Source organism: Aricia agestis, chromosome 20, assembly GCF_905147365.1.
Source record: "Aricia agestis chromosome 20, ilAriAges1.1, whole genome shotgun sequence".
Lineage (NCBI taxonomy): Eukaryota > Metazoa > Arthropoda > Insecta > Lepidoptera > Lycaenidae > Aricia > Aricia agestis.
In genome coordinates, this window is record NC_056425.1 from 8,343,428 (window position 1) to 8,362,610 (window position 19,183).

The window sequence follows — 19,183 nt, forward strand, 5'->3', positions numbered from 1 at the left end:
TACTTATATTGTGATAATAGAGTACATTTTATATCGCTGTTGTCACTAATAAAGTTAACCTATACACATACACATAAAATCGGAACGTGTGAATGTTCCTTTATTCATAAGCAAATTGCCTTCATGACAAGTCAAGGTGAGTCGTTAATTTTCAATCACCAAATCCATTAAAGTTTCGATTCTACTGAACCCAATTAAAATTTAATAATAATTAACAATTTCGCTTTCATCTTATATTCTGTAAACAAAATATCCGTGATGTTTGGGCGTACAGGAGTAATGACATAATATAAATAAATACAGTAAATCACTTTCCTTATTCCATGGTCCAGGTGGAACCCAGGGGTCCACGCGAGACTAGAGCCAACGTAGACCCCCGGTCTACGTTGGCCTTGACAAAAAATGGGGGTCCACAATAATTGTAGGCGGGGATCCATGTAAATTAATTCAGTTAGTGCCAGTGAAGAAGTTTTCGCTTCGTTATAGAATCACCGATAAAAATGTATGGAATTGACATAAGCGTTCGTTAATATGACGTTAACGTTCAACTCGTCTTATGTCAATTCCATACATTTTGATCGGTGGTTCTATAACGAAGCGAAAACGAAAAAGTTTCGGCTAAATGGCCAGGGCAGTGAGCCAAAATCTTTTCGTTTTCGCTTCGATAGAATCGCCAACGAAATTGTATGGAATTGACATGGAATTGACATTAAGCGTTGGTTAACATGACGTTGATGTTCGACTCGTTTTCTGAATAATATCTAATTGTTAAATATCGAAATTGTATATTATTACCTACTGTAAAATTATTTAGCAGAATCGACCTACGAATAAAATTACTTGTTTGTACTATTTTTAAACCGACTTAAAAAAGAACACTACCTCAATTTAATCATAATTTATAAGCTTTTTTATGTTTGTTATCGATTTTGATGATTTCTTTTTTGTTAAAAACTGCGGGGCTAAAATGGTCGCTTTGAAAAATCATGATATGAATCATAATATGATTCATTTTTCTATAATCGCAAAATGCAACTCTGCCTACAATTCATTTCTGTATTTTTGTACTGATTTGACATTTGTCAGTTTGACAGTTTTGACAATTCATTTGCTGAATTGATTGAGAGGAATTGCTAAATATGACCATGTTAGCTTCGCAGGCCATTTCAAAGGTGGTCCCATTATTAGGAAATACTGTTTGAAGTCGCGTTCTTGTTAAAATTCTTTATTTATCTGAGCTCAAAATAAAATTGTAAGAAACAACAGTAGGTACAAACACAAATCTTCATATTGTATTTAAAGGAAAAAACTTCAGCTGAAAAACGCAAAATCCCGAAGTTTCGTGAGTAAATGGAATTAAATGATGTTTTCTTTTACAGGGAAGTTGGCGAGATGAATCTCTGTACATATTTGCTGCTGAGTTTCTTAGGTAAGTCGCCATTTTGTTTTTAAAACTTTTTGTTTTTGAGTTCCATATTTTGTAGTTAAGCGTTATAAGTTTGTGATTAAGCGATTTGAGTGTTCAAATAAAATCGTAAGACGGTTTCTAATTCCAAAACTTTTGTATGATTGAAATAATTTATTAGTTATTAATAATTATCATTGTTTATTAGCTAGCCTTCCACCTACGTCGTATTATTTAGAACCAGTAACTGAGTAGTAACTGGCGGGAATTATAGAAAAAAAATATAAAATCGGCCAAGTGTGAGTTGTACTCGCACACGAAGGGTTCCGTACAACGATAGAGCAAAAATAGGCTGAAAATTGAGTTTTTGTATGGGAGTTTTTTTATTTCTTAATTATTTCATTTATTTTAATTTATGAATTATTAAAGCGCAAATAATATTAAGTAAGTATTTCGTGAATATTTCAAGTAAATATTCCGTTATTGATATCGAGCAAAAATAGCAAAAAATGTTTGTTGTAAGTGAGCCCCCTTTAAATATTTAATTGATTTTGTTTTTAGTATTTGTTGTTGTAGCGGCAACAGATACATAATCTGTGAAAATTTCAGAAGCCTAGCTATAGCGGTTTTTAAGTTAAAGCCTAGAGATACACAGATGGACAGACGGACAGACAGATGGACAGACAGACAGACATCGAAGTCTTAGTAATAGGGTCCCGTTTTTATCCTTTGGATGCGGAACCCTAAAAAGGTAGTATTACCCTTTGTTTTAGCTAATTTACCTACGTATTAATATTAAATATAATGCGTGCTTCAATGTCGTACAAGAATACAAAAATATATTATAATAAACTCTGTGATATTGTATACAAACATTAGTTCAGACAATATATTACAACTTTAGTAATAACTGTATTACTAAATCTGTGTTACGCTTTACTATGATTACGACAAAGTTAGTTCAGAACTTTCGTCTTTCGTGAACATTATGAAATAGAAGTTTATAAACTCATATAGTGAAGCTTACTTATATTATTGGAACGAAGTTCCTTATCGCGCGATCGGTGTAAAGGCTAGATAGGGTAGACAGAATGATATTTGACCTCGACACTTTTTAACCTGCATGGTAGGGGCAGGGGGCGTTGATAGTATTCCTGTGCGTCAACAAGATGGCGTTTTTTGAGAATAAATTGACGCGTTGTTAGTATTCCTGGGCTACAATAGAAGGCGTTTTCAATGCCCTCTGCCCCTTACATGCAGGTACTAATAAAAAAGTGCGAGGTCAAATATCGTTCTGTCTAGCCTTCAGATTTACGCCAAACGCGCGATAAGGAACTTCGTTCCAAAAATTATACGAGTTTTAATTAATGACAATTAAAGATAGCGGATCATGAATACTTACACTCTGCGTAAATAATATTATTATTAAGGTGCTTGTATAGAAATATGGATGACCTGAATCGCAGTATCCATACTTCCATACTAATATTATAAATGTGAAAGTGTGTCTGTCTGTCCGGAAAACCACTGACGGCTGAATCGATTTTGCTGCAATTTGGTATGGAGATACTTTGGGTCCCGGGAAAAGACATAGGATAGTTTTATCCCGGAAAAAATTACGATTCAAAATAGTTGCGAGCGTCATTTAGTACTGTATATCATTATACTGTGTACGGTACAAGTTGCGCGCCTCGTGGTCTGTCCATTGTTGTGCGTGTGGCGGGTTAGAACTCTTGTCTTATCTCTTTGTGAGACAAATGTCTCTTTGTTTTGGGTTATGTACCTAATTGTACTCAGGCTCTTTGTTGTTAATTTTAAGGAGATAATAAAGTCTGGGTGAACGCGGTTACCAAATAATTTTAGAGTTTTCAAGCGCCTTTTATCATGGTTTTCTTAAAGACATGTCGAAAATTTTTCGGAATGGGACTCAATATTATGAAGTTTATTTACATACTAGCTGTCCCGGTGAACTTCGTGTCGCTTTAAAACCTTCCCTGGACTTCTACGAATATTTTAAGACTAAAATCAGCCCAATCCGTCCAGCCGTTTTCGAGTTTTAGCGCGACTAACACATTTGAAAATCCATTTTTATATATTATATAGATAATAAGCTTCTTTTTATGCCGGGCAATGATGTATAAGGTTAATCAGGGTTAATCAGGGTGTCCGAACTTACTCTGATTAACCATAATAATAAATAAATAATAATATGATTGAGTCAGCTGTATACTGCAGTAATATTTTTGTTCATGGTTAATTATTATATTGGTCCAACATATGCCAACGTGGAAAAGCCGCACATGAAATAAAAATAACACATTATTCTCCGTAGTCGAGTAAATAAAATGTATACATTAAATCAAAGACGTGTTCATCAGATGTAAGTAAATAAAAAAAGGTTTTCGGGAGTCAAAACTATAAACTGTCCGGTCATGGGATCCATTTATTCATGTCATCAAACGTAGCCGCACGGCCGCGGTCTCGGGCATTGTATCAAGATTTATCATGTCCTCAGAAAATCCCACAGGCCCATGCCACAGTATAAATACAGTAGAGTAACTAGTTGTTTAAGAAATTTTGTGATAGTTAGACGAGTTACCGCATTTAGAGCCTATACAGTTTAGATATATTTTGAAAGCTACGACTACACAGAAATAAAATGGGTGTACGATTTGATTTAATGCTAAGTAATATTAAATATGGCACTTGCAATACTTTATGAGTTTATGACCAATCTTATAATATATTTTCTTATTTGGCTGTGAAAGCAATCAATTGCAAATTGATATAAAGGCTCTGCTTTTTAAAGGTGTGACCTGAAAACACTAGTTTAGACTTTAAACGAAAAAAATATTTTCAAATTATGTCAAATCTGAAAATATATTTTTTCGAGCGAATATAAATGTATCCCTAGAGATCTTTGCAATTATCTCAAATCACGCTAATGTGTGCCTGCGCTCAATTTAGGCTTTACTATAAAGATGGCATACTGTTTTATGTATAGAATCCTTTACACTGTGTCTCTACCATATCTATTAAATTGCAGCTTTTGGTACCATTTCATCGTAATCTCAGACATAAATCACAGCCTTAAGTAAGCGTGTACACTCGAATAATTTTTCCTTACAAACTTCATATATAAGCCGTCCGTTTGGAATAATAGTATAATAATAATAATATCTATGGACGATTCATACCACGTCAGTCTGGCCCCGTGCTAAGTACCTGAAGGAGTAGGAATGGCTGACCTCCTATTTAAAAAGGTTTCCTATTAAACAGACGATATTCTTTAATGCTTTCATCGCTTTAGGATTTAGGTACATATTTATTATTTGTAATTTGATACACATTACACATAGCTAAATATATCAATTACCAAGAAGCTACATAAAAACATATTAAAAAAATGTTGATCGATTTTAATAAACAAGACCGCTTTAAAAAGTTTATAAAAACACTGTCCGTAAGGAAATTGAATGTTTAGCAAAGTTATCTTCCTAATTTTTTTTAATAATATGACATTGCAATTTAGCAATTCCTCTCAATCATTTCAGCAAATGAATTGTCAAAACTATCAAACTGACAAATGTCAAATTAGTACGAATTACTAGACATGAATTGCAAGCAGAATTGCATTTTGCGATTTAAAAAAAAATTAATCATATCATGATTCATATCACGATTCTCCAAAGCGACCATTTTAGCCCCGCCGATCGTCATTGGTAGATAGTGATCAGTCGGTGACACGTTTTATGATAGCTTACAACTGAGGACGTGTGTGGAAAAACACGATAACTACTTCATTACCTGGCTAATATATCTGGCTATTCATAAAATCCACAATCCGGGAGTTGACAACTTTTTAAAAATAGTTTTAAGTGCTTCAGTTGTTTACAATAATACCTGTAAATTAATATTTTATTCATTATTATGTCCTAGATTCTAGAATGAGTTCAAAATTATTTTAAATACTGAATTCAAAATATATCACAAAAGCGCGGCATTATGGTCACGTGATCACGTGTGACGTCATCGTTCATGAAACAAATCAACGGCCGTAGACAGAGCAAAAGTGAGTTTTCAACCTGACACCTGTCAATTTTGTTTGACACTGAACGATGACGTCAATGCTTCATTGGCGTTTCCAATCACGTGACTTACAGTTAATAAATCCAATTTTTTTCAATGTAAAATAAAATAAATCAATAATTATTTTTTTGTTATTTGTTTTTAACAATAAATCTATAAAATTTAATAATTATTTTAAAATTTTAAACATACTGTCAACTCCCGGATTTTTTTATTTCAAAACATTTTTCCGGTCCTAAAACCTCAATTCCTGCAAAAAACGTCATTTTTTTCACTATTACCTTTCTTACACTTATCTCTTGCTGATCTTAAAGTTATGAGCGGTCTATTCTCGTGACTGTCACGTTTTATTCAATCAATAATAATTGTATACCGTGACAAATTGTGTGATAATATTGTGTGAAATCTGTCACCGTTCAGTCATCCCCGACTCCCGAGCGATCGCTAATGCAAAACGTTTTAGGCGATTCATCATTTTCTATATAGCATTTGTGTTTATATTTCAAATTAATATTTCACTTTGTAAGGTTTACCGTGGAACGTTATTAAATTTTCCGAAAAAGTACATATTATGACAGCTAAAATCAATCTAGTGGGCTGCGGCCTGCTGGAGCATACCACCTCACTCGGGAAATTCTTCCTTTGTTTTCCTCTAAAAAAAATCCTTTTTTGAAATCAATTTCATCACATACACAACAGATTTTCAAACAAATAAGACAAGTACTACTTTCAAATATAGTCAGGTAAAACGATTGTTGACTTGACACAGTAATATGAGCTAAACATTCTATTTCCCCTGCGATACGGACCGAATCACGTATAAAAGAGTATAATGTTAATAAAACGAATCACGTGTGCTCGCTATGCAGCCCGGAGCATTTTCGTGCATACTCAAAATAGTTTTCTCGCTGCTTTATATAAAATATCCAAGCTTGAAATTTTTTGAAATTCGAATACTTATTTCGTTTTAAATGTGAGTTTTTTTTTCCTCTATTTGTATCGGCTTAAATATGGCACTTCTAGACTTCTAGTGGGTTTGATTTCAATTTTATTACAATAGAAATTTTTATCTTAAATTATTTTAGCAAAGATTATGTCAGCGGATTTATCGAGATTGTACCATCGAGGAAATTGATTTCTAGGCAGTTGACGGACCTACGTCATGTGGTCAGCTTATGCCAATTCAATGTTAGCTGTGATCGGTCGGATAGGTTTGCGCGACCAAATTACTTAGGTCCGCCATCTGAATAGGAATCAACTTTTTTGATAGTACATATTGACGTATCAAATTTTCCCACCTTATAAAAATCGACCGCAAGTAACAAAATAATTTTATTTTACCATCCATTTAAAATATACTTTGTAAATAGGTAGCTGTAGTTAGTGCTCGTTGAGAAATTAAACTATTTACTTTGAGACTCCAATAAAATGTGAAATTGTAGTTCTGTACTGGTTAACACTTGCAGCTTAATTATGATCTCTCACGGAAATGGAATAATAATATCTAATAATATAATAATATCTATGGACGCTTCACACCACGTCAGTCTGGCCCCGTGCTAAGTACCTGAAGGACTTGTGTTACAGGTACCAGACAACGGAAATATTTAATACTTTTATACTATACATATATTTAAGATTTTTATTATATTATACATATATTTAATACACATCCATGACCCAGGAACTTTGAAAACTTTTTGTTCCCTCGGCGGGATTCGAACCCGCGACCCCGGTTTGAGCTACCAAGCCCACCAACTGAGCCACAGAGGTCGTCAACTGAGCCACTCTAGTCTAGGAAGCTAACTATAAAAGTTCGTCTATCAACTGCTAAAACTTATGTTAGGTAGCACGTTTATTACCATATATGGAAGTTGGCTTCCTTGCGGCGTTGCCAACTGACAGGACAAGTTTGCATGCAGACTGTTAGTAAATTTTACGCTCGACCTGTCCAAGCTTCAAGTAGCAATATCGAAGTGTATTGAGTCGTATGTAATTCAAATTCAATACGATATTGCATTTCGATATAGTTGTAGCTTATTTGAATAATTTTGTGGGTTGTGTGCTAAAGGTGAAATCAAAATGGAGGAGGATTTTGGCTGTCGCAGGGACTTCTAAAAAAGGTTCTGTGGCGTAGGTCTGACTTCTGACTATTCTCCTGAAAAATATTGTATAAATATGAAATATATCACCTGAAAAATACAAAAAAATATTGTATTGCATTTATTTCATTTTTAATAAAAAACATAATATTATTATTAGATATTATGCATTTACTGTTGTTTACGTGATGCTTAAATGCTCAAAAAGTTACAAAAATATCATAGATATATCAAATCTTTATGGTCTTTCTCTTCCTTGATTACCTTTAACCGGACAATCTTATCGTCACTATTCTATCAAGTTTGGAAAACCCTAAAAATCCCAAAAAATATAAGTAGAGAAAAAAAGCGGCCAAGTGCGAATTGGACTCGCCCATGAAGGGTTCCGCAGCAGTAATAAGGTTTATTTTAATGAAATTAAAAGGTTTTTGATTTATTTTTATATTTCAGTTGATTTAATGAAAATTAATTTAAGGTTTACCATTTATGACGTATAAAAAAACTACTTGCTAGATCTCGTTCAAACCAATTTTCTTTGGTAGTTTTTATAGTAATGTACATCATATATTATTTTTAGACTTATCATGCCCCTACTTTAGAAGTTAGAGGGGGGCGACACAAATTTTTTCACTTTGGAAGAGTCTCTCTCGCAAACTATTCAGGTTACAAAAACATTATAGAAGAAACTTCAATATGATTTTTAAAGACCTATCCATAAATACCCCACACGCATAGGTTAGATGAAAAAAAAATATTTTTTTATCGGTTTAAGGTTTACCGTTTATGACGTATAAAAAAACTACTTGCTAGATATCGTTCAAACCAATTTTCGTTGGTAGTTTTTATAGTAATGTACATCATATATTATTTTTAGACTTATCATGCCCCTACTTTAGAAGTTAGAGGGGGGGGGGGGGACGGACGGACACACATTTTACCACTTTGGAAGAGTCTCTCTCGCAAACTATTCAGGTTAGAAAAAAAGACATGAGAAACTTTTATTAGAAAATTTTTAAAGACCTATTTATATATATATATATATATATATATATATATATATATATATATATATATATATATATATATATATATATATATATATATATAAAATTTTTAGATATATATATCCATAGATATAACTTTTTTTTTCATCTAACCTATACGTGTGGGACGTATAGGTTAGATGAAAAAAAAATTTTTTGTTTCAGTTGTACCTATGAGGACCCCTAAAATTTCTAATACTTTTTCCATTTTTGTATCAAAATCTTAATGCAGTTTACAGACTACATCTACTTACCAATTTTCAATAGTATAACTCTTATAGTTTCGGAGGAAAGTGGCTGTGACATACGGACGGACAGACAGACAGACAGACATAACGAATCTATAAGGGTTCCGTTTTTTGCCATTTGGCTACGGAACCCTAAAAATTGCGAAACCATAAAATCCGAACTAAGCTAACAACGTTACAAGTCAAATAAACAAAAGATGTCGAATGTAGAAGCAGAAAATTGACAATTGTTTGGAAAGATGTAGAAAATAAGTTGGATTTCCCTGCAAAGCCGTCACATGCAGCCGCAGAGTCAAACAGATGTGTGGAAAGTTTGAGAAAGCAATTCGTACATATTAGCGGTCCAAACTGCAAAGAAAATTGTTTGCTTGCTGTTTCTTTAGCCCGGTAAAGTGAGATTTGTACAGAAATGCAAGATTAAGTTTGTGACTTTATTTATTTAGACTGTACCTTGCCTGCAAGATGCATAAATATTAGTTTATAGCGAGCTACGAATAATGAAAGCTAAGAAAACTTAACTCCCATATTTCTTAACCGTTTTGAATTTGGTTCCTTTTCGCCCACTAAAATATGACAATAGCAACGAAACACTCGAAATAAATACGTTGACAATAATAATTATTGTCACTTCTATAAATACACAAAATTGTGTATTCGGTACTTATTTTGTAGCTTCATGGAACTTTGACACAATTAGCCCGGCCGCACATCATCCGAAATTTCAGATCAGAAAAATACGGAGGCCCGCCGGAACGCACTCTGTTCATACATTTTGTTGTGGACCACGCATACTATCAGAATTCTGATGTGTCAAAATGTATGAGCGCGGCGGGGCGTCCGAATTTTTCTGATCAGAAATTCGGATAATGTGCGGCCGGGTTAAATCTGCCTTAGTTTTTATTATTCGTAGATCGCGAGTATAAGAGTTGATTCATAGACAAAGACCTAACTTTGTCGGGTTAAAGAAAACCCAGCCAATCACGGCTGACATAACCCGACCAAATACGTAGGTTCGTTATCTCCCATCTGATGGTACTTTAAATTCAGTAACAAATTGCATAGCATAAAAACTGCTCAGCCATCTTTGAGTCAACACAAAACACTATTTAGGTAATGGGCAGTTATTGTATCGAGATGCGCCGTTCTGCGCTTTCAGAATTTCACCTTTTGTTTGAAGAGAATGTAACCCCTATATATAGATATTTTGCTAGTAAAATTGATCCTTATGTCCATAGCATAAGGGCTACGTAGAATGTAAGGGTGGGTCGGTGCATCAAAGGAACCCTCCCTTTCAAATTGTATTCGTCTAGGTCTTGTAAAGGGAAGATGAGAGCATGAAGAGTTGTTGACAGTATCTTAATTCTAGTTTATTTTCAGTGAGGACAGAGGTCCTTAAACGCACAATAGGGTGTTGCTGATTATTATTTTAAAATAATATAATGAAGCAATAATAATTAATAATAATTATCTTGAGATATGAATCGTGTTTAGGTTGTTAAAGCTAAATGACACATGAACGTGTGTGTGTGTAGAAAAAGATGTTCTCAAACATTTAGTTTGAACAAAATCGACAAGTCGACTCGTCCACCAGAGTATTTTTTTTAACTAACACCTCAAAATGTTGAAGCCGCTAGAAAATTATAGCATGTTTGTAGACGTGGTTATGCTAAGTACTCACATGCGGTTTTGCTCGATAGTTTTACTCCAAATCGAGTAATAATTATTGTGTGGACCGCAAAACTCACAGCTGGCTCGCATCGAATCGGCTCGATGGAATTAAATATATCGATTTAGAATAAAACGATCGAGCAATGCTGAATGTGTGGAGGAAATCCCGAGCCGCGGGTTTTGCTCGACGTTATTGCTCGATCGAGCAAAACGTGCGAGTTCCTTCTACGAAACAGCAAAATGTTTTTTTTTTTTGTATGCTTACTAACTTTGTCGATAGTACCTAGTACCTAGTACCTACTACTTAAACGTTTCAAACCTAAAATAAAGGCCATGAGAACAGCAAAAGGGTCTCTCATTAGGTACTCTAACTATGACATTAACATTTCCTTTAAAATTCCTTTAATTCTGAATATTAAATGCGTAAGTTTACGGAATTACCTACTTAATATGCCCACCGAGGGATACGAACGCTATAAAAGTAAATTACAAAACAACGTTACTTAGTTAAGCTTAGTTACATGACCCGAATGTAAGAAATTCCTGGATATTTATCCTGTTTCCTTTTCCTCTGGTGCCTGTTGCGCGGGGTAATGATTCGTGCAAGTTAAATAGCTAGATAATGGCGGTGAATGGACGAAGTAGAGTACTTTGTGGCTTTATGTACTTTATTATATAGTACATACTGCACGCTGCTACCATGAAGAAATATAATATGTTTACTAGCTGTCCCGGTGAACTTCGTGTCACTTTAAAACCTTTCCTAGACTTCTACGAATATTTTAAGACTAAAATCAGCCCAATCCGTTCAGCCGTTTTCGAGTTTTGGCGGGACTAACACATTTGGAAATCCATTTTTATATATAAGACTAGCTGTCCCGGTGAACTTCGTGTAACTTTAAAACCTTCCCTGGACTTCTACGAATATTTTAAGACTAAAATCAGCCCAATCCGTTCAGCCATTTTCAAGATTGAGCGCGACTAACACATTTTAAAATCCATTTTTATATATAAAATGTTAGTGTGAACACCGATGCTTATAACCATCAAATGAGTCCGTCAAAATGAACAACTTTTTCTATAAGAACAATGCTGGGAACTCAAAAATTCCGTCTTCATACCGTATATATACGTATGAATATTAAATGCGTATAATAAATAAATTTAATATTCATACCGTATATATATTACGTATGAAGACGTATGAAGAAATTTTTTGAGTTCCCAGCATTGTTCTCATAGAAAAAGTTGTTCATTTTGACGGGCTCATTTGATGGTTTCAAGGTTAACGGTGTTTACTTCTTACCAAAAACTACTGACCTAATTTGGATCAAAAGCTACTTTAATCCAGAGCCTACTCTACTACTGATCTTCTGTCGCTTAGCTCTGGATTAAAGTAGCCTATGTGCTACTGTTCATCTCGAAAAAGTTTCGACTTGTAAGCATGTTGCGATGAAAACTGTAACATGTTAAAAGTTGGAAAGAGATAGTTATAGCTTAGGTACTAGCGTTTATGGCTGTAGTAAAAGAAGGTAGTTAACTTTTAAGCATTCCAAGTAGACATCTTAAATGTAAGCAACACATTTAGTATGATAACCGAAATTTTATTAAACAACGCCGTGTAACAAGTTGGTAATTAATGTCCCGAGTTGGGACGTAGCGCTGCAGACGGGAGTACAATAAATATTTGATGTCGCCCAAGATAATATTTTGTCGAGTCTTGAGCATTCAAGCTACAGGTGAAGTTTAGTTATACGAGGAAAAGCAATTGCTAGTTTCCTGCGTTGGAATAACGAAAAATGATTCTAAGGTAATATACCCAATTTTTTTTATTACTATCAAGGTAATTGTTTGTGAGTAGCTTCATTTTGATAAGACGAACGACATTTTCATCTGCGAAAAATCTTGAAAGTGGTAGCTAGCAGAAATGGAAAGGATTTCATACTTTGACTTGATGGTCTTAAAATATTATGGATTGTTCTATTTGTAGGACAATATTACTCTTAAATTAAATAACTATTAACCTATCAATATACAAAAAATCTGCTTGTTAGGGTTCCGTTTTGGGGTTCAGTAGTCAACCAAGTTTTGTTGATTACAGAACCCTACAACGGAACTTTAACGAGCTGATGTTTTGTATATTGATAGATTGATAGTCATATAATTTGAGAGTAACATTGTCCTACAAATAAAACAGTCCATATTTTAGGACTATCAATTCAAAGTTTGAAATCCTTTCTATCTCTGTTAGCTACCAATTTCGAGATTTATCTATACATCTATATATACATATAAATAAAATTGGAGTGTCTGTTTGTAATATTGAAAGAACCGTATTTTACTCGATGCCTATGAATGTATATAGGGTACATACACCAAAACAACATTTTTTAAAATTTTTGTCTGAATGTCTGTCTGTCTGTCTGTTTGTTCCGGCTAATCTCTGAAATGGCTGGAGCGATTTTGAAGGGACTTTTTTTGGCACATAGCTGATGTAGTAAGTCATAACTTAGGCTACTTTTTAACCGACTTCCGAAAAGGAGGAGGATATATTATTTTTTTTATATTGGTTCGCGGACAACTCCGTCGTTTGTAGACCGATTTCCAAAATTCTTTTGTTGTTGTATGAGATGTAGCCCGAATTTGGTAACATGATCACAAAAGTGATTGATCTGATGATGCAATCCATGAGAAATCGACAGGACTCCTTAAAATTTATATGGAATTTTACGTTTTTCTGAAGGATTTTATGCTTAAACTACCAAAAAAAAAAATTGCGCCGAAGTACACCCTGGTTCCGAAGGTGCTGTACAGAACTCTTGAATCCTTATAGATAAATGTTCGGCAATTTTGGCGTTGTTTCAACAACTAAAAGCAATATTATGTTAATGTGTCAATAATACTAATCATCATCATCACTATAATAATTATGCCATGAATCATCACAATAATATTATTATCAAAAATCTTGCCTTTGATTATTATATTATTGTTCCACCGTTTGTTGACTGATTTTCAAAACTCTTTTGTTGCTATTTAGTGTTTACTTTTTATAGAGGTACAATAACCCGAATTTGGTACCATCGAGGAAATTGATTCCTATGCAGTTGACGGACCTACGTCATGTGTCAATTCGATGCTAGCAGCTAGCTGTGATCGGTCGGATGGGTTCGACTGAATGCGAACAAATTACTTAGGTCCGCCATCTGCCTAGGAATCAACTTCTCTAATAGTACAATGCTTACGAAAGTGATCTGATACTGAAATTCGTGAGATATAGAGGGAACTCCTAGATTTTTTATTGTAGATCTAGATTAAATGAACTAACAAGTATTAAATAATTCATATTCTGTACTCAGTATTTCTTTTTTTTAAATGAAATAAGGGGGCAAACGAGCAAACGGGTCACCTGATGAAAAGCAACTTCCGTCGCCCATGGACACTCGAAGCATCAGAAGAGCTGCAAGTGCGTTGCCGGCCTTTTAAGAGGGAATAGGGTAATAGGGGAGGGTAGGGAAGGGAATATTGTAGGGGATTGGGCCTCCGAAAAACACACTCACTCGGCGAAACACAGCGCAAGCGCTGTTTCACGCCGGTTTTCTGTGAGAACGTGGTATTTGTCCGGTCAAGTCGGCCCATTCGTGCCGAAGCATGGCTCTCCCACGTATAAAACATTTATGTTCTCAGTCTTCATTATTTTGAAGTCGGTACCAACTACCAGCTAACCTAATCGCCAGTTCTATGACAAAATATAACTGCAACTTATATGACTGGTACCGACTTCAAATTATGAAGATTGAGAACAGAAATACTGAATATAGAATATGAATTATTAATTAATACTTTTAGTTCATTTAAGAAAATTACTATTGTCTTTACCTTGGAAATCGGTTTCAATTTTGGTTTAAAAATAATAATTTTACTCTTATTCCTTATCCTTAAGATTTTCTATACAGTATTGGCGTTTTTATCTACAACTTTAGGTAAATGAAAAGTTATCAGATCAACTACTTAACAAGATCCCATTTTTACTATTTGGGTAAAGAAGGGGAAAATTTCTCTCTTTTTCGTTTTCTTTTTTTATCACATTTTGCTGACGCGGACGAAGCCGCGGGAAACAGCTAGTCGCAAATAAAAATGTTGTTCGTCTTATCAAAATTAAGCTACTCACAAAAAATTTGCTTAAAAGTTATCAAAAAAAAGATAAAGGCACATCTAAGAAATGTTTTTCAAAATTATTTATCTAATTAAAATCCCTAAGGGGTAATAACTCACTTAAGTTACTTTCAAACATAGCAAAGCCGCGGAAAAAGCCCTAATATAAAATCCCATTACAAAACAACGCAAACAGTAAAGCTATTAACGAATACCAAATAACTACGAGTACATTAAGTATAATATTCTCGCGTTTTAATACACCACGTATGAGAAACATCTGGCACCAAACTCCGAGATAGCATTAGCATTCAGAGCGCATAATGATAACAGTTATGGGTTTATACCACTTATACTCGGGTTATACTTAATGGTTTAAGGATTAGGTTATCTCAAGGAATGTAGTTTTGGGTTGTAAAATTAGAGGGTATGTTGGTTTATATGGGTAATATGGTTACAAAATGATTTTTGACATACTACCAATAAAATTATAAAATGTATTAAGTCAAATTTAGGTCTGAACTATTTTTCTACTCATCATCCAATAGAGCACTAAATAGATAGGTATCATAATATTACGAGCTTTTGCCCGCGGCTTCGCTCGCGTTAAGAAGTATTATTATATTATACAAACTTTCATCCCCTATTTTTAACCCCTTGGAGATAAAATTGATCAAAATCCTTTCTTAGCGGATGCCTACGTCATACCATCTACCTGCATGCCAATAAATTTCAGCCCGATCGGTCCAGTGGTTTGGGCTGTGCGTTGATAGATCCTGGTCAGTCAGTCACCTTTGAGTTTTATATATATATATATATATATATATATATATATATATATATATATATATATATATATATATATATATATATATATATATATATATATATATATATATATATATATATATATATATATATATATATATATATATATATATATATATATATATATATATTATAGTCAGTCGGACGCAATATCATCGGTAAAAACCGCCATGTAGGACGTAATATCAACTCCGGGGTGGAAATATATATATATATATATATATATATATATATATATATATATATATATATATATATATATATATATATATGTAACGCCTCCGTGGTCTAGTGGTATAGAGCGCGGCTCTTGACTCGGAGGTCGTGGGTTCGATTCCCGCGTTGGAAACATGTTATTTCCAAGTTTGGTTAGGACAATGCAGGCTGATCACCTGATTGTCTGACAAGTAAGATGATTCATGCGTCGGATGGGCATGTAAAAAGTCGGTCCTGCGTCTGATCTCTCGCCGGTCGTGTCGGTCTTCCGTCCCACTGGGTTATGAGAGTAAAGGAATAGAGAGTACCCTTGTGTACTTGACGCACACACTTGACAGTATAAAATTACACCTGCGTAGCTGGCCTGGTTTCAATGAAACCGGCCACCGTCACCGAAACCGGTGTGGGAGCTATTATTATTATTATATATATAGATAATAGACGCGTATTTGCCTCTGCTCACGTATAGATCTACAAGGTTGGATCGGCACGCCAAAGACATGGTGGGAAAAAGGACATGAACGCGAAACAGTGTTAGTTTATATTTCCGTCCCCTTTTGGACACGTGCAAAATGATATTTGTAACACATTATAATATGTTATAATTTTATAAATTCTATGCAAGTATGGCTGCGCTGGATTTTATTTTTGCTTTGCACCGAAAATAACTTGTTCGTCTGTGTATTTTACGCGAATATAGAAAGTTTGCTATTATAATATAGTATTTTTCGTTCGATGATGATGATTTATTTATGTATTATTTATCTAAAGCGCCTAATCGTGCGGAGAGTAAAACGACTTTAATTAAAATGTCGTGGCTTTTCCTTAATTACGCAAGGCTAAAGTAATTTCGGAAGTATTGGGCCTGGCAATGTAATTACAGTGCGGCCTTTTTGATGGCTCAGAAACTGACAGGATCCTTAAATTTTTTTTTAATTATTTTGGTAGGTAACGTATCTGTGGCTCTCCCAGTGCTGCTGATGATAGGTAATTAAGGTATTTAGGGTCAATTCAGACCGCAACGCGACGTGTAGATGCATTTCTTTTGTATGGATTTGACAGACTTGTATGACGTCTCACGCAATTGAATTCTGTCAAATCCATACAAGAATGAATCTACGCGTGGCGTTGCGGTCAGAAATCTGAATTGACCCAGATAATGTACATGCGACAATTTCGATAGAAAAGTTATCGAAATTTACGGGATTTGACGTAACGCGTCGCTTTGTGACTTTTTAGTACTAGTTAATTTAGGTTTTGCATGTATTTGTAGCTTTTGCTTTATAGTGGACTGCTACGCCAGAAGCGTAGGTCATCAGAGGAAACTACCATCTAGAAGATCCCCCATTTATTTGTCATTAAGCCATTTAGTACCCTGCTTCCTCACTCCTTCGTCGTTCAAAACAATTTCCTATCAAACTACAAAATTGAAATCTCATAAAATATCATTACAACGTAATTAACACGTAATTGACATTAAATTTTGTATGAAAATAATACAATTCGAGGTTAAAATCTTCATATCTGAAATTTTAAAATTGGTTAGCGAAAAAGCGACAAAAATGGCGAAAACTGGCAAAAACTTGTAAATAAAAAGAACACGAAAACTTCCCCGCAAGGTTGGATTGAGTGAAGTTTCCATTTTATTTTCTGGCAAACTTTCTTAATACTCGCCTCGGACTGAACTTGGTATAAAACTGTCGAACGATATGACTCCAAGTTTCAAATTATATTGTAAACAATTGTATTAATAAAGAGATATTTCTGTTAGTAGAATTAAATTCTTTCAAGTTTCTGTAGAAACTTACTTGGAAGTTCCCAGTCGGTACCTCGTATTATAGTATCTTTTGCGCTTCATAATATATTTTAATGGTATACGTTGCCACAACTTAATTTGAGTAGAAAATCATGTATCCAGTAGCATCCATACATTTTGCCGCAATAAAACTATCCTAGCTTTTTTCAAACTCAAACTATTCATCCTTTACTTCCATCCCCCATTTGAAATTCTGAAAATACCTTATCTTATAAACTCCACACCATCTATATTATAGAGCTATTACGACATTACACATTTCAATGGTCTATTTATGAAGAGAGATAAGAATATATATGTTTATAAAAGAAGACAGTATTTTCAAAGAAACTTCGAACATCGATACTACACTTAAGGAACCGCCTTTATATGCAAAATTATATCTTATCATTTTATTTATGGAGGTAGAGGTTTATCATTTAATTTTTCATTAGAGTCAGAAGGCAGTGAGGTTTGGAAGTGCGCCAGCTGCCCTATCTCCCCACACCGTATTTATGCTCACACTAAAAGCGAATGTCTGCACTATCGTTACGGTTTTTTGGGCTGCCTAGTGGTAAGGACACGTAAATAGGAACGTATTAGTTATCTCTAATTTGCAAAATCAACAGAAATACTGATTGGACAGGACATACGGTCTACCTAATAAGTAACCTCTACCTAAAAACTAATGTAATTGCGACTAACGGTCGCAATCACATATATAATGATAACATTTCAATCTAATAAAGAGTTTGAAAGATAATGTATGGTGCAGCTTATGTCAACATCTTTTAATTACAATAATAAAGTGATTAAAATTATTCTCTGTGTGCGGCAGCTAAACACGCACTTTCATATTATACTGTCTGTAGCTGTCCCGGCAAACATTTCTTTGCCATATAAAGTATTTCGCCCGTATTATTTTATTGAAGTGACTAAATAAGTATGTCACCATGGCAACGTCCATCGCTATCCCGTCGCACAAACAATGGTCGCCGTCAGTCTCGAGTTGTAATAATTTACTATTATTAATTCAACAAATGCACTTATCAATATAATAAGTACCCAGTAGCCGATTCTCAGACCCCCTGAATATGCATATAAAATTTGGTTAAATAAAATAAAGCCGTTTCGGAGGAGTACGCGGCCTAACATTGTGACACGAGAATTTTATATGTATATAAGGTAATCTTGACAGTGGAGTCCGGGACAACCTTTTAAAAAGGTGCGGAAGTTATTTGTACAGATTAGCTACAAAGAAACACTTTCAGTATACGAGTTTAAAAAATATGGACTACCAAACTGTACATCGTAGCAAAAATTTTGTTAGTTTAACCCTTTTTAAAACAAATACCGTGAAAAATAAATGATAATACTCTTAATTCTAAAACAACACAGATAAAGATAAAATAACAAAATTTAATATTTTGCTTTATCTGAAAACAGCTTAGTTATAGTTCGAGTCTATCCAGGTCGTTTAGGGATAGTTCTATAACACTTATGCCAACGATATAAGGATAATATTCATTTATACTCCCAGGTAAAATAACTGTGAATGTCATAGTTAGTTCAGTCCAATTTTCTAGTCACGTACGAACTGAGTACGGTCAATAATTATTTTATTTAGTACGTTC

General features: G+C 34.1%; 1 protein-coding gene across 3 annotated transcripts in view; it reads left to right on the plus strand.

Moving 5' to 3' along the window:
• The window catches only part of LOC121737026 (Down syndrome cell adhesion molecule-like protein Dscam2), a 232,974-nt gene that overhangs the window by 70,413 nt on the left and 143,378 nt on the right, over window positions 1-19,183 (plus strand). For all 3 annotated transcript variants that reach the window (XM_042128548.1, XM_042128546.1, XM_042128547.1), the window contains exon 2: window positions 1,380-1,429. In XM_042128548.1, coding sequence (XP_041984482.1) covers window positions 1,393-1,429 — 37 coding nt within the window. In that variant the 5' untranslated portion in view covers window positions 1,380-1,392. The remainder of the gene's footprint in view (window positions 1-1,379; window positions 1,430-19,183) is intronic.